This window comes from Taudactylus pleione, unplaced genomic scaffold (assembly GCF_031769625.1).
Source record: "Taudactylus pleione unplaced genomic scaffold, aTauple2 ptg000156l, whole genome shotgun sequence".
NCBI classification, from domain to species: Eukaryota; Metazoa; Chordata; class Amphibia; order Anura; family Myobatrachidae; genus Taudactylus; species Taudactylus pleione.
In genome coordinates, this window is record NW_028284558.1 from 19,834,137 (window position 1) to 19,852,335 (window position 18,199).

Below are 18,199 nucleotides of genomic sequence, written 5' to 3' on the forward strand. Positions count from 1 at the left end.
TGTGTATTGTAGGGCTACGGTGCCCTGTGCTGTGTATTCACTCCAGTCTCCAAATAAAAAGGGGTGATTTAATTCATCCAAATAATTTTTACAGAGGTTATTTAATTAATTCAAATAATTTTTACAGGGGCTGGCCTGTGTGGTGTAGGGGTACGCTGCCCTGTGCCCTGTGTTCCACCCACTTGCTTCGCTTGGCATAGTCATCCAGCTACCTTGCTGCAACCTTTCGGCCTAAAAACAATATTGTGAGGTGTGAGGTGTTCAGAATAGACTGGAAATGAGTGGAAATTAATGTTATTGAGGTTAATAATAGCGTAGGAACAAAAATAAAAAACAAAGGGCCTGATTCAGAGCCACTCGTAAGCGGCAGTTCGTTCGCTCCGAGCAATGTTTGGCCAACTGCGCATGCGTACGGATCTTTATACGCATGCGCGAACGAGTCAGTGCGGCCGAAATTCATGTGCTCGCAAAATAGCGAATGCCTGCTATTTTGAGTGACAGAAAGAGGCGTATGTGGGTGGTAACAGGGGAAGGTGCTTGAAAATGGGGAGTGGAAATCAGAACGCAGGCGTGCTTAAAGGTCAAAACGGGCGTTTTATGGGTGTGCATATTTAAAACAGCAGCGTCATTGACCACGTCACTGGGTTATTTTATAGTCAGAACTGCTCGCAAAATTGTGGCAGCAAACACCAACCCCAAGAATAGCGAGCAGTTCATACCCATGTCGATGTACTCGATTAATCTAATAAATAGCGGACATGACGTAGGATGCGAGCGGCCAGGGGGAGTATCTTTCCAAAAAACGAACGCAAGTTTTGTTCGCTCGTTCAGACATAGAGGCGTGAACAGACCGCAAACAGCAAACGGTTCATTTGAATAGCCACCCCTTGTTTTAGAACGAACGACCGCAAATAGCGAGTGGCTCTGAATGAGGGCCAAATTTTGTGATTTTAGCTGTTTTTATGCTTTTTTTCCCCAAAAAAATACAGATCCAAAACCAAAGCCCAGAAGGGTGGTTTTGGCAAAACCAATCCAGATCCAATACACAAAGAAAGATCCAGATCCAAAACCAAAACACAAAATACGAAAAGTGGCTGGTGCACACCCCAAATAAATATATAAAATAGATTTCCAGAATCATACCAGAAAAATAAATGAAAGCAGTCTGTGGTGCACAAAGTAATATGTCTTTTGTACGTTCCCGTCACATGCAACCTTCTCTACAGAATTGCGATCAACCAGAAAGTGCGCAGACAGGAAACATATTTTGTGGATTGTAAATCAGGAGAGCAGATGAAATAGATTTTCCTGTTTGAGCTGTTTAATTATTAGTTTATAGCCTTTTAAGCACCATTAGCTTTTCATATTTTCTTTTATAAAGGAAGATGCATGAAAAACAATGTTAGCTGAAGTCTGGTGTTTCCTCGCAGTATGCTGTCATTTAGCGGAGCTCAGGAACAGGACCGACCTTACACGCGATGCAGTGAGCCCTAACCTGCTGCCATTTATTTCAACAAACTTTCTGAAATTCATCTTTGAACCATGTAGTGTAAAAATGTCCTACTAATGAGAGTTTATGTGCTTTCCACATCTAATTGACTGTTCAGTACACATTTCAGCTTCACGGGCATGTACTATCATTGGAGATAGTAGGAAACTGTTATGCAGGTAATTAATTCCGAAGCAATGTGTGGAAATAATTACCCAATGCATTTCAGAACTTATTTGATTAATTATTTGGTGCAATGGATTGCTTATTTTTCAAAAATGCATGTTACCTAGCTTTTTCTGCTGTTTATGCTGGAGGACAAGGAGAGATATGGGACTGGTCTAACAATAAAAAATCTAATACCAGTGAGATATGAATAGGTGAAGGGGCCCTTGTATAAATACAGGCTTTACTATATTAGATGATCAGAGCATTTTTCGGGAGAATGGATATATCTGCCAGGAAGCTGAGTGTCTATAGCAGTGATTCCCAACCTTGGTCCTCAAGGCACACTAACAGTCCTGGTTTTAGTAATATCCAAGCTTAAGCACAGATAGTTAAATCAAAATACCTAAGGTACTAATTTAGTCACCTGTGCTCAACTATGGCTATCCTTAAAACCTGGACTGTTAGTGTGCCTTGAGGACTGTAGTTGGGAACCCCAGGTCTATTGGCTAAAATAGCAATTGTTTTGTTCTTTTTAAAAATGAAACTGAGCTATAAGTGTTTGTTGAAAGAGGAGTCAGTTCCTGGCGGACAGAAACCTTTTCGCCTATTACTCTCAATGGCCACTACTGTGTGGCACCTTTGTAAAATGTTACATGTAAAACAACACAGTCATTAAGTTGCAACCATTAAGTTGCAATCTTGCGTGTTTTCCAGAACATCCTTACTACCGAATAACAAAACACAGACGGATTTCCGGGATTTTTCACATGTCCCTTGAGGCGTTTGGTGAACAAAGATGTACTTGTGCAAACAAACTTTTTGCAGTTTGTAAGTCATCCTGTGTCAAAATATACACTAATACTCCACAAGCAGTTTTATAGGTAACGTAATCACTTTTTGATCATAGCTACTTCTCCTTTCAATGTAGACAAAAGAGCCAAAGTTAGAATAAAATTGCACACGCTCAGAACTGACCTCTTTGATGCCATCTTGGTTAGATGATGTCATTTTAAGTTAGAATGATGCTGGTTCTAGACTAGTTCCCTCAGCTTATCCTAACATGAACAAAGGGGCCTTAAGAACATCCTCACATTACTAGCTCTTCAGACTATTACTGTAATGTTCTCTAAGTAACATTTACAGCCTCTATGCCATTTTTTGCTCTCTCATGTAAAAGGTTCACACTCTGGTGATTCAAACTGTCTTTAGATATTATTGTCAACAGGGGTAGAAAAATGATCATTATTTAAGAGAGAAACACAGCAAAACACCATCTAATGTTATGTTTTCTCGATCTTAAATGCGCCAAAGTAGTCAGCTCTTACCAACTAGGTCTATTGATTTTTCTGCCACAATAATATTCACTCTGATATTTCAACAAGTAATTGTTTCATTGTCAAAATCCCCACAAATGTGAACAGTGTATATCCAACAAAGGGGTATGGGGGGTTACGCAGACACACTTATTGCTATTAAATACCATTCAATTCTACATTTTTAAGTGCGTAAAAGACACAATACATTTTTAGCTTCGTATCCATATATTCTTCACCTTTTCTCATTAGAGAAAGCATATAGCAAAATGACAAAGTCTTATTTAATGCTGTTAAACTTCCTACTGGCTGATGTCAGCCTATATTTCTACAGCAGGTGAATAGAGGAAAAAATATATTGACAATAAAGATATGGAGGCTTATTGGTGAGAAAAAGGGTCAGATTTTATTGAAAGGAGGGAAAAAGTATGGTGTCGAAGAAAGAATGTTCCTACACACAGTATCGCCATCTTGCCCAAGTAATCCAAAAAAAAAGGTATAGACAGGGGCCAACTGCCTGCCCATCACCAACAACTAAATTCTTAGATGAGGGCCATCTGCCCGCCCATCACCAACAACTCTATGCCTAGCTGGGGGCCATCTGCCCGCCCATCACCCACAACGCAAGGTGCAGTATCTAAACTCCCCTGCCAATGACATGCATAAAGGGCCACTGATCCCAGGAGAGTAGAATCAGCATAGACCTGTGTATTGATGGGGAGAGCACCAGAAGATCTATAGCAGGACAGTCACTGTTCATGTTCTTTCCCATAAAACAATAAAACTAATCATCACAATTGCCAGGTAGGGGAGGACTTCCAAAGAGTCAAGAGATCTCCAAACCAGCAAATAACTATTATAAACTAGCAACTAAATTTTTAACCCTTGCTCCTAAATGTATTCTAATGCAGCCTAGAAGTTTACAGTCCTATAACATGCTTTCTGTCAGTTGATGACAGGATTCACCTGTTTTTTAGTCAACTGCTTGCTATGGTACCTGCTCTGTTAATGCCATCTCAATTTGGGGATAAAAGAAGAGATAGCTGCACAGATGGTGTAATGGTTAGCATTACTGCCTCACAGCACTGAGGTCGTGGGTTTGATTCCCACTACGGCCCCAACTGTGTGGAGTTTGTATATTCTCCCTGTGCTTGCGTGGGTTTTCTCTGAGTGCTCCGGTTTCCTCCCACAATCCAAAAATATACAGGTAGGTTAATTGGCTCCCAAAAACAACAAAACTAAGTCTAGTGTGTATGCGTGTGAGCATGTGGTAGGGAACATAGACTGTAAGCTCCACTGGGGCAGGGACTGATGTGAATGACCAAACATTATCTGTAAAGCGCTGCGGAATATGTGTGCACTATATAAATAACTGTATTGTTATTACAATGTCTGTGTGTTCTATTTCATGTTAATACCTTTGACAAAACCAACTTCTGTTTTACTGTTAGAGCTAACGCTCTTATTTTAAACTTTAGTCAGAGACATATGTATTGTGTAATGTGACACAGTGTTTCAATAAAAATATTTATTTAAAAGAAGAGAAGATCACAGGAAAACAAAATGTTTAAAAAAAATGTTTTAAAGTGCAGGTTTATGATTTGTGTCAGATTGTCCATCTGAATATGGCCTCCTACGTAACAGATTCTACGTCTCCATCTGCTACCATCATCAGCGGCATGTCCGCAAGACTCCCATAACCCGCCCATAAAATGGACCATTTCTGCTAAGCAACCTCCCTGTCACTGCCCTGGAATGCCCAATACATCTTTTCTAAGACCATGAGTCTCCCATGCGCCTCAATCACACATCCTATTCTGTGCACACGGCATCTAGATGCATACGCAGTTCAACATCTTCCAGCAGATAAGCACACAGGGCTGAACATAGAGGTGGGCAAGTGGTGCCATCGCTAAGAGCGCAGAGTCTAGGGGGCAGCAACATTGCCTCCCCTCCCCACACCACCCAGTGGCACCTTCATTTGACTTGCAGGGTGCCTGGAATAGCACCTTACAGCCTACGAAACTTTGTTGACCCAATGGCCCCGGCCCCACAATGTGACATCATAATGTCGCATGATCACAGTGATCGCACTGCTAAGTCCCTGTATGTATACCAAATTATAGTGATCTTTACATATATAAAATATTTACATTTTTCAATGTTGGTATTAAAAGGGCAGAGAATGACTTAGCTGAGGCCAAAAGAGCTGCCAACAGGCAGCACAAAGTAATCACATACAGTACCTAGGAAAGCATTCAGCAGGAACAATAAAAAATGTTTATATTATATTTGCACTTTTCCTTTTGACCTTGTTTGTTTGCTACTTTGATAAAGTTGTTTTCCCAACAAAGCACGAAGCTGGCCATGGGGTTTGACTCAAGAGCACAACTTTGTTTACCGTACTGACACTTTCCATACAGCAGCACAGAAATTATTACATGTTCATTTTTCCTCTTCATCTTCTATCATTTTCTACTTGGTCTTTGCGACTCAAGAATTTTTCCCAGTAATAATAATAATAATAATAATAATAATAATAATAATAATAGTAGAGTAAGTGCTACACAGAGGAACATAAGTATGTGGGGGTGCACTATTATTTCACAATGCAAAAGACAGCTTTAAATAATGCAATGTACAGCATCAAGTGCACTTAAACTACTTCCCATCACCCAGCGATTTCCACAGTGTGTTGTGCCTTTCCAACTGCACCTTACATGCCCTTTTTAAAGGCTACATGCTGTTATTCAAGTCTATCTAAGTATATCTGTGTTTAATCTGACCCTCTGCAGGAAAGAGAGGTTCTGTCTAACAAGGAAGAACAATCATTTTGGTACTGGCTTAGAAGAGCGGCTGGCAATAAACCATGACGACTGTCAGCCCTGATAAGACTGATTCCACCGTCCCTCTCACAAAAATCGAACTGGATTGCCTAAGCAGAAAATACACAGTTAACATTTATTTTGTGGCTGTAGTTGAGAAGGTTTCATGGCCAAAGGCTTTGAAGACTTGAGAGGCAAAAAATACACAAGTGTGAACAAGTTTGTTTAATCCGACTCTCAGTCCATATGGAAGGATGAGGTTCCAAATTACTTTGGACGGATAAACCAGACATAAGGAAAAGATAGAAGCGTGAATTCTATTTCGTACTTAGAGGGCCAGAGTTTCAAATTAATTTAGAAGAGCAATAATCTTATCATCAATGTTAGTTGAGTGTGACCAGCCGCGTTTCTTATGAAGCTGGGCGGCAGAGATTCTCTAAACTTCTTACCTGAGCAGGTCACGTTAGATTCATCTTCATTATTACCGCAATCATTTGCTCCATCACAAAGCCACCTCTTGGGAATACAGCGGTTACTTTGGCACTTAAATTGATCTCCTGGACAGCTGTAGTTCACTAAAAAAGAAAGAAAAAAAAATTTATTTAAAACACTCGATGCAAATACATAATGGCATGCACATCCTGCACATTACAACAGAACAATATATGTAAATATAGTGCTGAAATTATTGCACAATGACAAGGCATGTCTTATAGCATTTATTTTTATCAACAAATAAATAAAGAACTAAATGAGTTTTTAATGATATTTTGCTCGAAAGAAAGTAAATAGTACTAAGTAATTTGTCATCACGGAGATAAGCTTTAATTCCAGAAACAATGGTTCATAATTTATATATTGTTAACAGCTAAATGGCAATAAGCTTTTTAGTGATTAATGTTGCAGGAGGGGAGCCATAAGTGTCAGCACACTCTTATAACAGAGGACCTGATTCACAATTGGCTGTACGCCAGTTGAGCGATTATCGGTGATCTGCGGATGCGTACGAGTCGTACTACGCATGCATCAAGTTTCATTACCGTCGGCGGTTGCAGCAGAGATTTGGCAGCAGTGTGATTAACAGTTAGGGGGTGGTTGGGGGATGTAACGAGGGATTGGCAACGAAAATGCAGGAGGGTCACAAGTGTTTTATGCAAGTTTTAAGTAATTAATATGTGCAAGTTGAAAACTTATACAGGTTGAGTCTCCCATATCCAAATATTACGAAATACGGAATATTTTTAGCATGACTGAGATAGTGAAAACTGATTTTTGATGGTTAAATGTACACAAACTTTGTTTAAGGCACAAATTAAAAATAAAATAGAAAATGACCTATAGGCTGTATGTACAGTATAATGTGTATATGACACATAAATGAATTTCATGTATGTACACAAACTTTGTTTGAGCCACAAAATTATTGAAAATATTTTATAAAATTATCTTCAGGCCGTGTGTATAAGGTGTATATAAATCATAAATGTATTCTGTGTTTAGATTTGGGCCCTATTCCTAAGACATTTCATTATGGTATATAAATATTCCAAAATACGGAATATTCCGATATCCAAAATACCCCTGATCCCAAGCATTTTGGATATGGGAGACTCAACCTGTATTACATTGGCCAAGTTGCATGTGTTCCATGGGAGAACATCTGGATGCGAGTTTCGGCAGTGCGAGTTGCGGGGGTGTGAGAAACATGTGAGTTTGCCTGTTCTCGTACCCTATTACATAGGGTGAGTTCTAAAAATGTGCGAGTACAGCTCACATTTTCAAAAGTCGAACTCTATTACATTTAGCCCAAGGTGATTTTGTTCTAATTACTTTTCAGCAGTCCACAATTACAGTACATCATATATTACACCAGTACTATAAACGTTCTACTTCCGTATTTGTGTCTTAGGTATATTTCAGAATTCTGTAATTGCTTCAACAACGGTTGAGAATCCAGACTTTTGTGCTGATCAATTAGCTTGCATATAGTAAATTTTCCTCATTATTTTTCATTGCTCCTGGAATTATGTGTCACAGAAACTTGGTTTATGATGCATTTGACCTTAAGCAATGCTGAATATTATGCTACAGATAGGAAAATCTGATAATGCACAACTTTTTAGCAAATATAGGTTTTCGCACAGGTCGCCTAAGCGTAATACACAGACGGTGTAATGGTTAGCATTACTGCCTCACAGCACTGAGGTCGTGGGTTCGATACCCACTACGGCCCTAACTGTGTGGAGTTTGTATGTTCTCCCTGTGCTTGCGTGGGTTTCCCCGAGTGCTCTGGTTTCCTCCCACACTCCAAAAATATACTGGTAGGTTAATTGACTCCTAACAAAATTAGCCCTAGTGTGTATGTGTGTGAGCATGTGGTAGGGAATATAGATTGTAAGCTCCATTGGGGCATGGACGGATGTGAATGGTAAGATATTCTCTGTAAAGCGCTGTGGAATATGTGTGCGCTATATAAATAACTGGTAATAAATAAACTGTTATTACATTACTTGAAATGGTAACAAATGGTGTACATGATAGATGGTATAACCGTTCGTTTACTGTATATAATAATATTCTTTTACATAATGAACACTGAAGTGATAAAAACAAAACTAATCTATTATAAGCAATGACACCGGAAATCGCTGTTTATATATATATTATTTAGAGTAGTTTATTATACCTGTATTAGAATTACTTGTAAATTATTATTACAGTAGCTTGATAATGAAGGATGGATTAGAAACTTAAACCTGTTTACAGCATGATCATCGTACATTTATTTTAATAATTATATATATTATTTTCATACACAGTGGTAAATGTATCAAATCGTGGGGAGAGATAAAGTACCAACCAATCAGCTAATATAATTTTTTGAACACAGCCTGTAATATTACAATTACAAGCTAATTGGTTGGTACTTTATCTCTCTCCAAGATTTGATAAATATCCCCCACAGATAAAAGTATAAATTTAATGAGCTAGCTTCACTCTTGATCTTCATCTATTTTGTGTTTAATGAGAGTAATGTGTAGTTCTATTGAAAGAAATGTTGCCCCTCTATAGAGTGTGGTAGAATGTGGTATACAGTATATATACTAGAGATGTGCGGTTCGGTTCTCCAGAAATTCGAATCCACCCGAATTTCGTGAATCCGGGTAAATCCGAGTCGCAGTTCTAATCTCCCAAGGAGATCCGGGTAAATCCGGGTCGCGGTTCTGATCTTTTTGCGGTTCGGAATTCGGATTTTAAATCCGAATTTCGGGTTTTGGATTGCATAAATTACTGTACATGATATTAGCTGTTTTTAAAACTTTTGATATATTTTTTATTTAAAAACTCCAGATCCAAAACCAAAACCAAAACACTTTAGGGTGGTTTGCAAAACCAAATCCAGATCCAAAACCTTGAAGGAGATACAGATCTAAAACCAAAACCAAAACACGGGGGTTGGCACACATCCATAATTAGAGATGAGCAGGTTCGGATCTCAGAGAGCCGAAACCACCCGAATTTCGGGGGATCTGGGGCGATCCGAGCGAAGCTCAGATCTCCCTGCCTGCCCCAAATCCCTCACCCGAGGCACAACCTCATGACCCCGCTGTCGGGTTGCGAGGTTTTGTATTGAGTTGGCTTAATGCTGATAGCCTGAGAGAGCCGTCTGTCACGGCTCTCAACCAATCAGCGTTAAGTCCATTGAAAATGCACACAGAAGAAAAAGAAGATGGAGCCCACCATCCCCCGCCGCCTGACACCGCCGGCACCCCCCGCAGCCGACACCGCAGGCACCCCTACTGGCAGCATCTCCCGCTACAGACACCACCGCTGCCGACACTGCTGGCACCCCTGCACTGCTGCCCCACGTACTGAGGACACCATCAGCGACCCCCACACTGCTGACACTCCCACACTGAGGACACCACCAGCATCCCTGCACTGCCGACACTCTCAGCACACATGCACTGAGGACACCGCTGGCACCCCTGATCTGCCGACACCGCCGGCACCCTGCATTGAGAACACCCCTGCACTGCCAACACAGTCAGCAAACCTGCACTGAGGACACCGCTGGCACCTCCGCTCTGCCGACACCGCCTGCACCCTTCACTGAGAACACTGCCAGCACCGCAGCACTGCCATTCCATATACTGAGGACACTGCCAGCAACCCCCGCACTGCCGACACAGCCAGCAAACCTGCACTAAAGACACCGCTGGCACCCCCACACTGCTGACATCACTGGTACCCTTCACTGAGGACACTGCCAGCACCACAGCACTGCCATTCCATGTACCGAGGACACTGTCAGCAACCCCGTTCTGCCAACACTGCTGTCACAGTAAGTGTACTATTGGTGCATCCAACCCACACTGTATAATACACTGCATCTGTGTTGGAAATTAGAAGCTGAACTGCCACATGTTAGTGCCGCCCACTGTGTCACTTAGCTTAGTCAGCCAGCTTGCTGGATGCAACCATTTGGTCTTAACTAGATGAAGAAAATAATATTGTGGGGTGGTCAAAATTGATTGGAAATAACTGGAAATAAATGTTATTGAGGTTAATTATACTGTAGGAACAAATACTGTGATTTTAGCTGTTTTTATGATTTATTAAGAAAAAATCCAGATCCAAAACCAAAACACGAACACAACACAGAGGTGAGGTTTTGGGAAAACCAATCCAGATACAAAACCAGGGGAGATCCAGATCCAAAACCAAAACATGAGGGTCGGCGCACATTTCTATCCATAATATATACTACAATATATATTGTACAATGCGCAACAGAGCAATATATATTGTGAGCTGTTTTGTGTATTTTCTTTAAAACTTTGATACCGCTTTTGACCATACTTTCCCACTTGTCTGAGGATGACTGTAGACTGTGGGCTCCCCAAAGTTCTTGGTGTCTCTTAGGCTGCGGGAAGAGTATACAGTATAGAGCACACTTCCTCTTCCTAGTGGAATGTGTAGGATGAGGAACATGCTCATGTGCATCACACAGAGGTGACCAAGGTGACATAGTCATTACTGCCTCTGTCCTGGCCATTTCAGTATGTGGGAAGATGCCCTACTCTTTCGGGACTCTGTGGCATCCCCTCTGGGAGAGAGGTTAAGAATCAGAGCCATAACTAGACTTTTTGGTGCCCTGTGCCAGAGAGAGCATTGGCGCCCCCCATTTTTTCTCTGTGGGCATAAGATAGTGCACCTGAAAAAGGGCCATGGTCTCATGGGGAAGGGCCAGGGAAGAGATAGGGGAGGCCAGGAGATGCCGGGGATAAAAAAAATGGAAGCTGCAAGTGAGAATGATAATATAAACAGCAAAATTGACAGGCCCAAACAGCGCCCCCTGCCCTGCGGTGCCCTGTGCCATGGCACAGGTCACACCACCCTAGTCACGGCCCTGGTAAGAATGGGCAAATGTTCAATCACAATGCCTCAGAAGAAATAAAAGGAACTAAAAATATCTACTGCGCATTGTACAAGATATATAATATAGAATACGTCACTACAATTTTTCTAGCACCTTGCTTAACATTTTGTTTTCTGGTGAGTTTATATACTGTACATATATACTGTATGTACACAACCACACACACATACAGTATGTGTGTGTCAGCTGTACTGCATGCCATTGCCTGACTGCTTCTCTTGCTCCCTTTTACTACGGTATGTCCCTCTTTTCTACTCACTCTCACATGTGCTCTGAGTGGAATGGTACTGATGATCCGGGCTTAATGGAGGGGCCTGGCAGGGACCGGGGTCAGCTGCTGAGGGGGACAAATGTCCCTCATTGCAGTGCTAGTATTTAAAAAAAAACAAATCCTCCCAGATTTATTCACCCCCCCCAATACCTGGAACACGGTCAGTTCTTGGTGGCCCTGCTGGTGCATGCGCAATGTGGACTCTACTGAGTGTGTGCCATTTTCTTTAAGATTTCTTCTGAGTTTGAGGCAGCTGAAACAGAAGATAAGTTTATTGAATGGGTGCAGGATCGAGTGCACTGTATACACTGCGCCCATTATAGATACACCACTGGTCTTAAGCCCTATCTCCACGGCCGACACTTCCTTTAGGCAGCTGCCTATGGGCGCTGGGACCCAAGGGGCGGCACGCTGAGGCTGCATTGGAGAGGACATGGTCTTGCCTCCTCTAGAAGCCACTCCTGCTGGCCCTGTGAAACCAGTCTACTCTACGCCAGTGGCGGGCTCCCACCCAGCACAACACCATGAACACTAAGGCAGCTTCCCGGCAGGCGCCCCCCGCTGCCCGTCTGGCTGATTACCACTCCACTGTGTGGAAACTTCTTTCACACTGACAGCCGTATGCCGCTGCTGGCTGTGCGGGCTCCTGCGCCGATGCTCCCCATTGGTGTTAGCCGCACTCCTGCTGATGGTCAGCTTTTCCAACCAAAGCCTGGAGGCATTGGACGGAATGGTCTCCCACAGGCTGCGTGTCCTGGTGCCCGTGCTTGTCGGAGCGCCTCTCGTATACTTGCTGGACTGCGCCGGAAGCTACTTGGGAGTCCAGTATCTGCTGGGACACCCGTGAGGCCTGATCTGCGGAGCCCTGGATTACTTCAGCACACTGTTGGTGAGGAGCGGGGGGGGGGCAACGCAGACAGAAGATTTGCCTAGGGTGCTTAGAAGCCTAGCACCGGCCCTGCCTATCTCCCCACACTTGTTTTCCACTCCCCCTCTTAAACTGGGTACACACTCAGACGATGTCGACATCATATGTCGTTTCCAGCTGAATCAGAACATGGCCAATATCCGCGCTCTCGTGGTCGTAAGCTGTACTGTCCGGTCGAATGCAGCCCCGTTGCAGGTAATAAATGGACAGAACATGGGATCGTTCCGTCGTTCATTACTTCTGTCTGATGTGTACCCAGGATCCAATATGTCGGTCCATCGGGCCGACATATCGGCTGGGTACACATCGCTCACTATGTGTACTCAGCTGAACTCCATTTATCTCTCACTAGCTACAGTCAGGGGCATAACTAGGGTAGTGCGACCTGTGCCATGGCACCGGGCACCCCACGGCAGGGGGCACTGTTTGGGTCTGTCAATTTTCTTGTTTATTATCATTTGTAGTTTCCTCTTCTTTTATCCCCAGCATCTCCTGGCCTCCCCTATCTCTTCCCTGGCCCTTCCCCATGAGACCATGGCCCTTTTTTAAGATGCACTATCTTATGTCCCTATTTAAAAAAAATGGGGGGGGGGGAGAGGCGCCGATGCTTTCTCTGGCACAGGGCACCAGAAACTCTAATTACAGCTCTGGTACAGTATTCCTTCGTCATTTCTTTACCCCCCAGTCTGTTTCTCTCCAGCAACTCTCTGTATATTTTCCTCTGCTTTTTTCTCCATCCTCTCTCAACTCCCCCTCTGTCTCATATTATACTCAAAGACTGATGCTGGTCTTGTAAGTAAACACTTCTATAATATATCTAATTATTAAAATAAATGTATTCTTTATAATTTGGTTTTTATGGTGCGTCAAAAGGGTTGTGATTTGATAATTATTCTGTCACTAAGAAATGTTTAATAACAGAAGTTATTCACATTTCCATGGCTAGTTTGTAATAACTTACATTATCTGAGAGAACCAAAGAGTGAAGCACTAAACCTCACACTGAGAATTCTGGGTAGACATAAACAAATCACTCCTTGCTTGACACTACTGACAACCATGTACGTGTAGAGCCTAGAGCCTCTATCTTGCTAGCATGGATATAAGAGATGCACAGCCATAAATTCACAGGGCAGACAGTATGTTTTGATCTTGTTAGATCTCATCAGAGGAAGACATGGATTGATTGGTTTTGCAGCACAAGTCTTGCGCTGTATACATTTGTTATCTAGGAGATCAGACCACCCACTGGTACATTCTATAGAAACGCACTGTCTGGTTCCATCTATATATAAGTTCTAAATCACAAATACATACAGCAGGCTTCAACGCCTTCATCACTCCCATCTAGGCAGTCATCTTCTCCATCACACTTCCATCCTTCTTGGATACAATGCTGATTTTTACAGTGAAATTCTTCCAAATTACACAGCTTAGGCGTTGTTCCATTGCTATTAACTGAAAGTGGAGAGAGAAAATAGAACATTTTTATATGCGTTTATATTTTATTTGTAAAAATGTACAGAATAATATTAATATATTAAAATAATTCTAATCTATCACCTGCTGACCAGCACTAATAGGCAATGGATTCTGAAGACAGCAAATGGATTTACAATAACATTTGATATAACTCCTGATGCTGCTATACAAACAAGATGTTCAATAGGGCAATATTATTTTAACATTATATTAAGGGGATCATATCAGTTGTTTATTCTCTTATGGGGACAATACAATTTGAATTGAATTTAGTATGATGGCAACACTTATTATTCCATACTATTTATTGTGCCATAAGATAATTGTGTGCCCAATCAAAAATCTGCAAATCTCTACAATGTTCTATGGTAAAATATTGCTTGACATTCAACAATTAAACTGGAATATGCTTTATGTTGTTTAAAAGACTACCACATCTAATGTTACATGTTTATATAATGCAGAGCTGTAACTAGAAACTTAAGGGGTAGATTTATCAAAGCTTGGAGATACATAAAGTGCAGAGAGGTAAATTACCAACCAATCAGCTCCTAACTGTCATTATAAAGGCTGTGCTTCAAAAGTGACAGTTAGAAGCTAATTGGTTGGTACTTTTAGAAGCTGATTGGTTGGTACTTTATCTCTCTCCAAGCTCTGATTATATATGTATTGTGTATACATCTTTTGGTCGTTTTATATAGGGCAACATGTCCGTGTTTGCGTGTTTCTGTTTAGCTCTCTTGCATTGTAGATGGTAAAAGTTTGATGAAGCCTTACACACACAAGTTGAATTATTTTCATCCAAATGCTGGTTATCAGCACAACCACAAACTCTCCCTCCAGGAATGGCAAGGCATAGCGTGCCGCAGCCGCCATTGTTTAGCCGGCAAGCGTTGTCACCTGCAGATAGAAAACACACCTTAGCAACCTATAATTTATCAGTAATGAGAAGTGTAACACAGATATGACTAGACTGCAAACACTGAAAATCATTTGTCTGGTTCCTTAAACATCCTGCACTTCCCCTGCACCCAGCTCCGGCGGAGAAGAGCAGGAAGAGTATTTACGTGTCTGTTGTGAGTAAATTTCTCTATTATCTGGAAACTTCAGCTAGCAGCTCAATGACAATTATTGCTGCCAATTAGTTTCCTAAAAATACAAACTTCTGTTGTTTGTTTAGCTAAAAATAAAGCCTGATACTAGACCAAGCATTTGGTTGTTATTTATTTAAAGATAATTTCATCATTAATTTGATATAACCGGCATGAATATTGACTACTTATTCTGCTGAGAAAATGACTCATTAAAATTAATGGCATAGATCATCTACATAGTTATTCCAAATATAATAAATTACGCACAATTTTTTTTTACAGTTTTGGACAATAGAGACACAAATGTTTCTATGAGTTGGTTTCAAAGACATGATTTTGCAAACATAAAAAAAGAATAAATAACTGCCAAAAATTGTTGTAGCTACTAAAAAGGCCGTTATTTAAAGAAAACATTGCATTGTTAGTTTTGCACAAAAAAAAATAAAAATAAAGTCTGGGTGAATTATTTAAAATCCATGAATTATAAAGTGGAGGAAAACCAAATTACTGGCAATAATGTAATAGATGGTGAAACCAAGCTGTCAGCGATTTGTGGCAGGTTAAAAACCCAACATATCTCCTGCATTCCAACGTAGTTTCAAAATATTTTTTAAATAAATAAATATGTATTTTTTAAAACAATGTCCCCCTGCTAATTTTAAGTCATCACACAACATGGGACCCCCCTGTCTTAGGCTGGTTAGCACTGCGGGACTGGGCTCACAGAAGAAATGTGGGCCTCCCCTTCTAGAGAAAAAAAAAAAGTGTGCTGATAGCTTAAGGGTCCTTCACACACCCCTAAGAGGTGGCTGTAAGGTAATAATCATGTCAAAAACAGATTACATGTTTTTTTTTATTGCCACACTTTATGTCCCAGCAATCCCGGTCATAGCCAATTTTGATAGCTGCATGTGCATGCTTACATTTGGAGAACCATGCCCATACAGGACCCATTGGCAACTGCAGTGCATCTGTAAAGTATTAAAAAAAGTAGAATATATATAAAAAAAATAGACACACTGCAGAAAAAGTCCCTGTAAGCTTACACAGATTTGGTAAAATGAAAACTATATAGAACAACAAATAACTTGTCCTGTGAGGTACCACATCGTGAATGATAGACTAGTGCCTTCCATTCCCATTAAAATGAATGACTGTACTCTGATCGGTCAGAGCTTGAGAACAGCCATTCTAATTGAATAGTACCATGTGTGGCTGGATTACTAGTTTACTACTATCAAAACAGAATGGCTGTTCTGCCATGGTAAATTGCTAATATATAACTTTCTTTTGCTGTGACATACAGCCAGGGGCGTATCTTCCTATTGGCCAGGATGGCACTCGCCAGGGGCGCCAGCTGAGGGGGGGGGGGGCGCCGGCGCCATCTGGCAGTGCTACCAACGGCCAATAGTACTGCCTGTCAAAAGTGCTGCTGTTGATCTCAGTCAGCATCAGCACTTGACGATAAAGGGAGTGGAGTGGGGGAGCGATTGCCGCCCGCACAGCTGCCTGTTTAATAACAGCAGTGCCTTGATTAGTTAGGAACTGCAGCGTGGCTTCATTTTCAATCCTGCTACTCACCTCAATGAAGACCGTACAGCCTAACAGCAGTGCCTGTTTTAGGTAGGAACTGCAGCACGGCTTCATGTCCAATCAGCTTCTTGCCTCTATCAAGCTCTGCACTCGTGATGTGTGCTCTGCCTCTGTGCAGCTTCAGTGCTGCTGCAGTAGCCAGCCCCCACCACCCAACAGTAGCGTGAGCTGATGCAGTGTTGCAGACCCCCCCCTGCAGTGTGAACTGATGCTGTAGTCTAGCCAGCCCCCTTCTCTCCACAGCAGTGTAGTCCTCCCTCTGTATGAGCTGCTGCTGTAGCTGGCCCCGTCCACCCCACAGCAGTGATCAGCCCCCTCGAACCCCACCCCATGTACATTGATCTTCTGCCCATGACACGTGCAGCAACATGACCCAGATGGCACCTCTGGGTAAGTTTTACTGAAAAAAAAATTGTGTAGATTGCTAAACAAAAGACGCCCACAGTTCTCTCTACGTGTTTTATATATTTAGGTGGGGGGGCGCCAGTCCCTTATTTTGCCAGGGGCGCTCAGACCCCTAGATACACCCATGCATACAGCGATACAAAATGTCTGTTACAAGCCCCTGATTCTCCCGATTCAATCTATCGTATAGTGCAAACATCTGTCAATAATCTTCTGCCACTTGTTATTTTTAAATAAACACATTGAGACTTATTTAAAAATATAGTGTGTCGCTGTAAATTGTTGCAATCCGAAGCAGCCAATCAGGTATCAGCATTCACTAATCAATGTACAGGAGCCAAATTACGCACCATTGTGTATATTATTATACTAAACTAAAGTCTGCCTAGAGCAGCCAGTTTACAAAAATAAGAGTCATGTTTACCACTTTGTGTGACGTGAAACTTTTTCACAGTTAAAAAAAATACGAAAAAAACTCACAGGAAATATTATGCCAGACTTGTCATTACAACTAAAATTGCATAAAATATGGCAACAATAACATGTATGTAGTCAGAATCTTGGTCTCTGGGACAATATGCAGACAAAATTAAAATGAAATAAAAAACAATTTAAAACAATGCTTGCCATAAATATTTACTTTATGTGGGCATATTATGAAATGAGGTTACGCTCTTCGTGCCTCGGTCTGGATGAAAATGAGGTTTATGTATTATAATTTTGACACATAAATTTAATTTGCTGTGTTTTCAAATGCATACAAATGAAAATAACGGAAAGGCAGCGACGACAATGACTGCGCGGAAGCTTTTCACCATCATTTAACTTCTGAACCCAGCGGTAATCAAGTTTAGATCAGATTTTCAATCTAGTCATAAAAATGCTATTACATGAATAGAGGGGGGAACGCTCTCAGCGAGAACCATGTTTATTGCATGACCTTGGAATCAAGTGCATTATTCTTTACAGTATGCAAATCCCGACACTTGAATAAGCAATCACATATTCTACATCTCTGGGAAAATACACATTTTGGAGAACATTTTGCATTTGCATGTAATTAAAGTACAAATTACTTTCAAGAAGAAAGGGCGAAGTGTGTACAGTGAAACGAAAAGAGGCATAGGAAGTGATTATTCACAGTTACCATTACGAATTGAAGAGTTCTGTATGTGCCTTTTCTTTTTA

At 41.4% G+C, this 18,199-nt stretch overlaps 1 protein-coding gene across 1 annotated transcript in view; it reads right to left on the reverse strand.

The window, feature by feature from the left end:
• Positions 1-18,199, reverse strand: part of LRP1B (LDL receptor related protein 1B) — a 1,691,377-nt gene that overhangs the window by 765,754 nt on the left and 907,424 nt on the right. The window contains exons 15-17 of the mRNA XM_088474914.1: positions 14,697-14,819; positions 13,755-13,895; positions 6,245-6,370 (exon numbers count right to left, since the gene is read on the reverse strand). Coding sequence (XP_088331040.1) covers positions 6,245-6,370; positions 13,755-13,895; positions 14,697-14,819 — 390 coding nt within the window. The remainder of the gene's footprint in view (positions 1-6,244; positions 6,371-13,754; positions 13,896-14,696; positions 14,820-18,199) is intronic.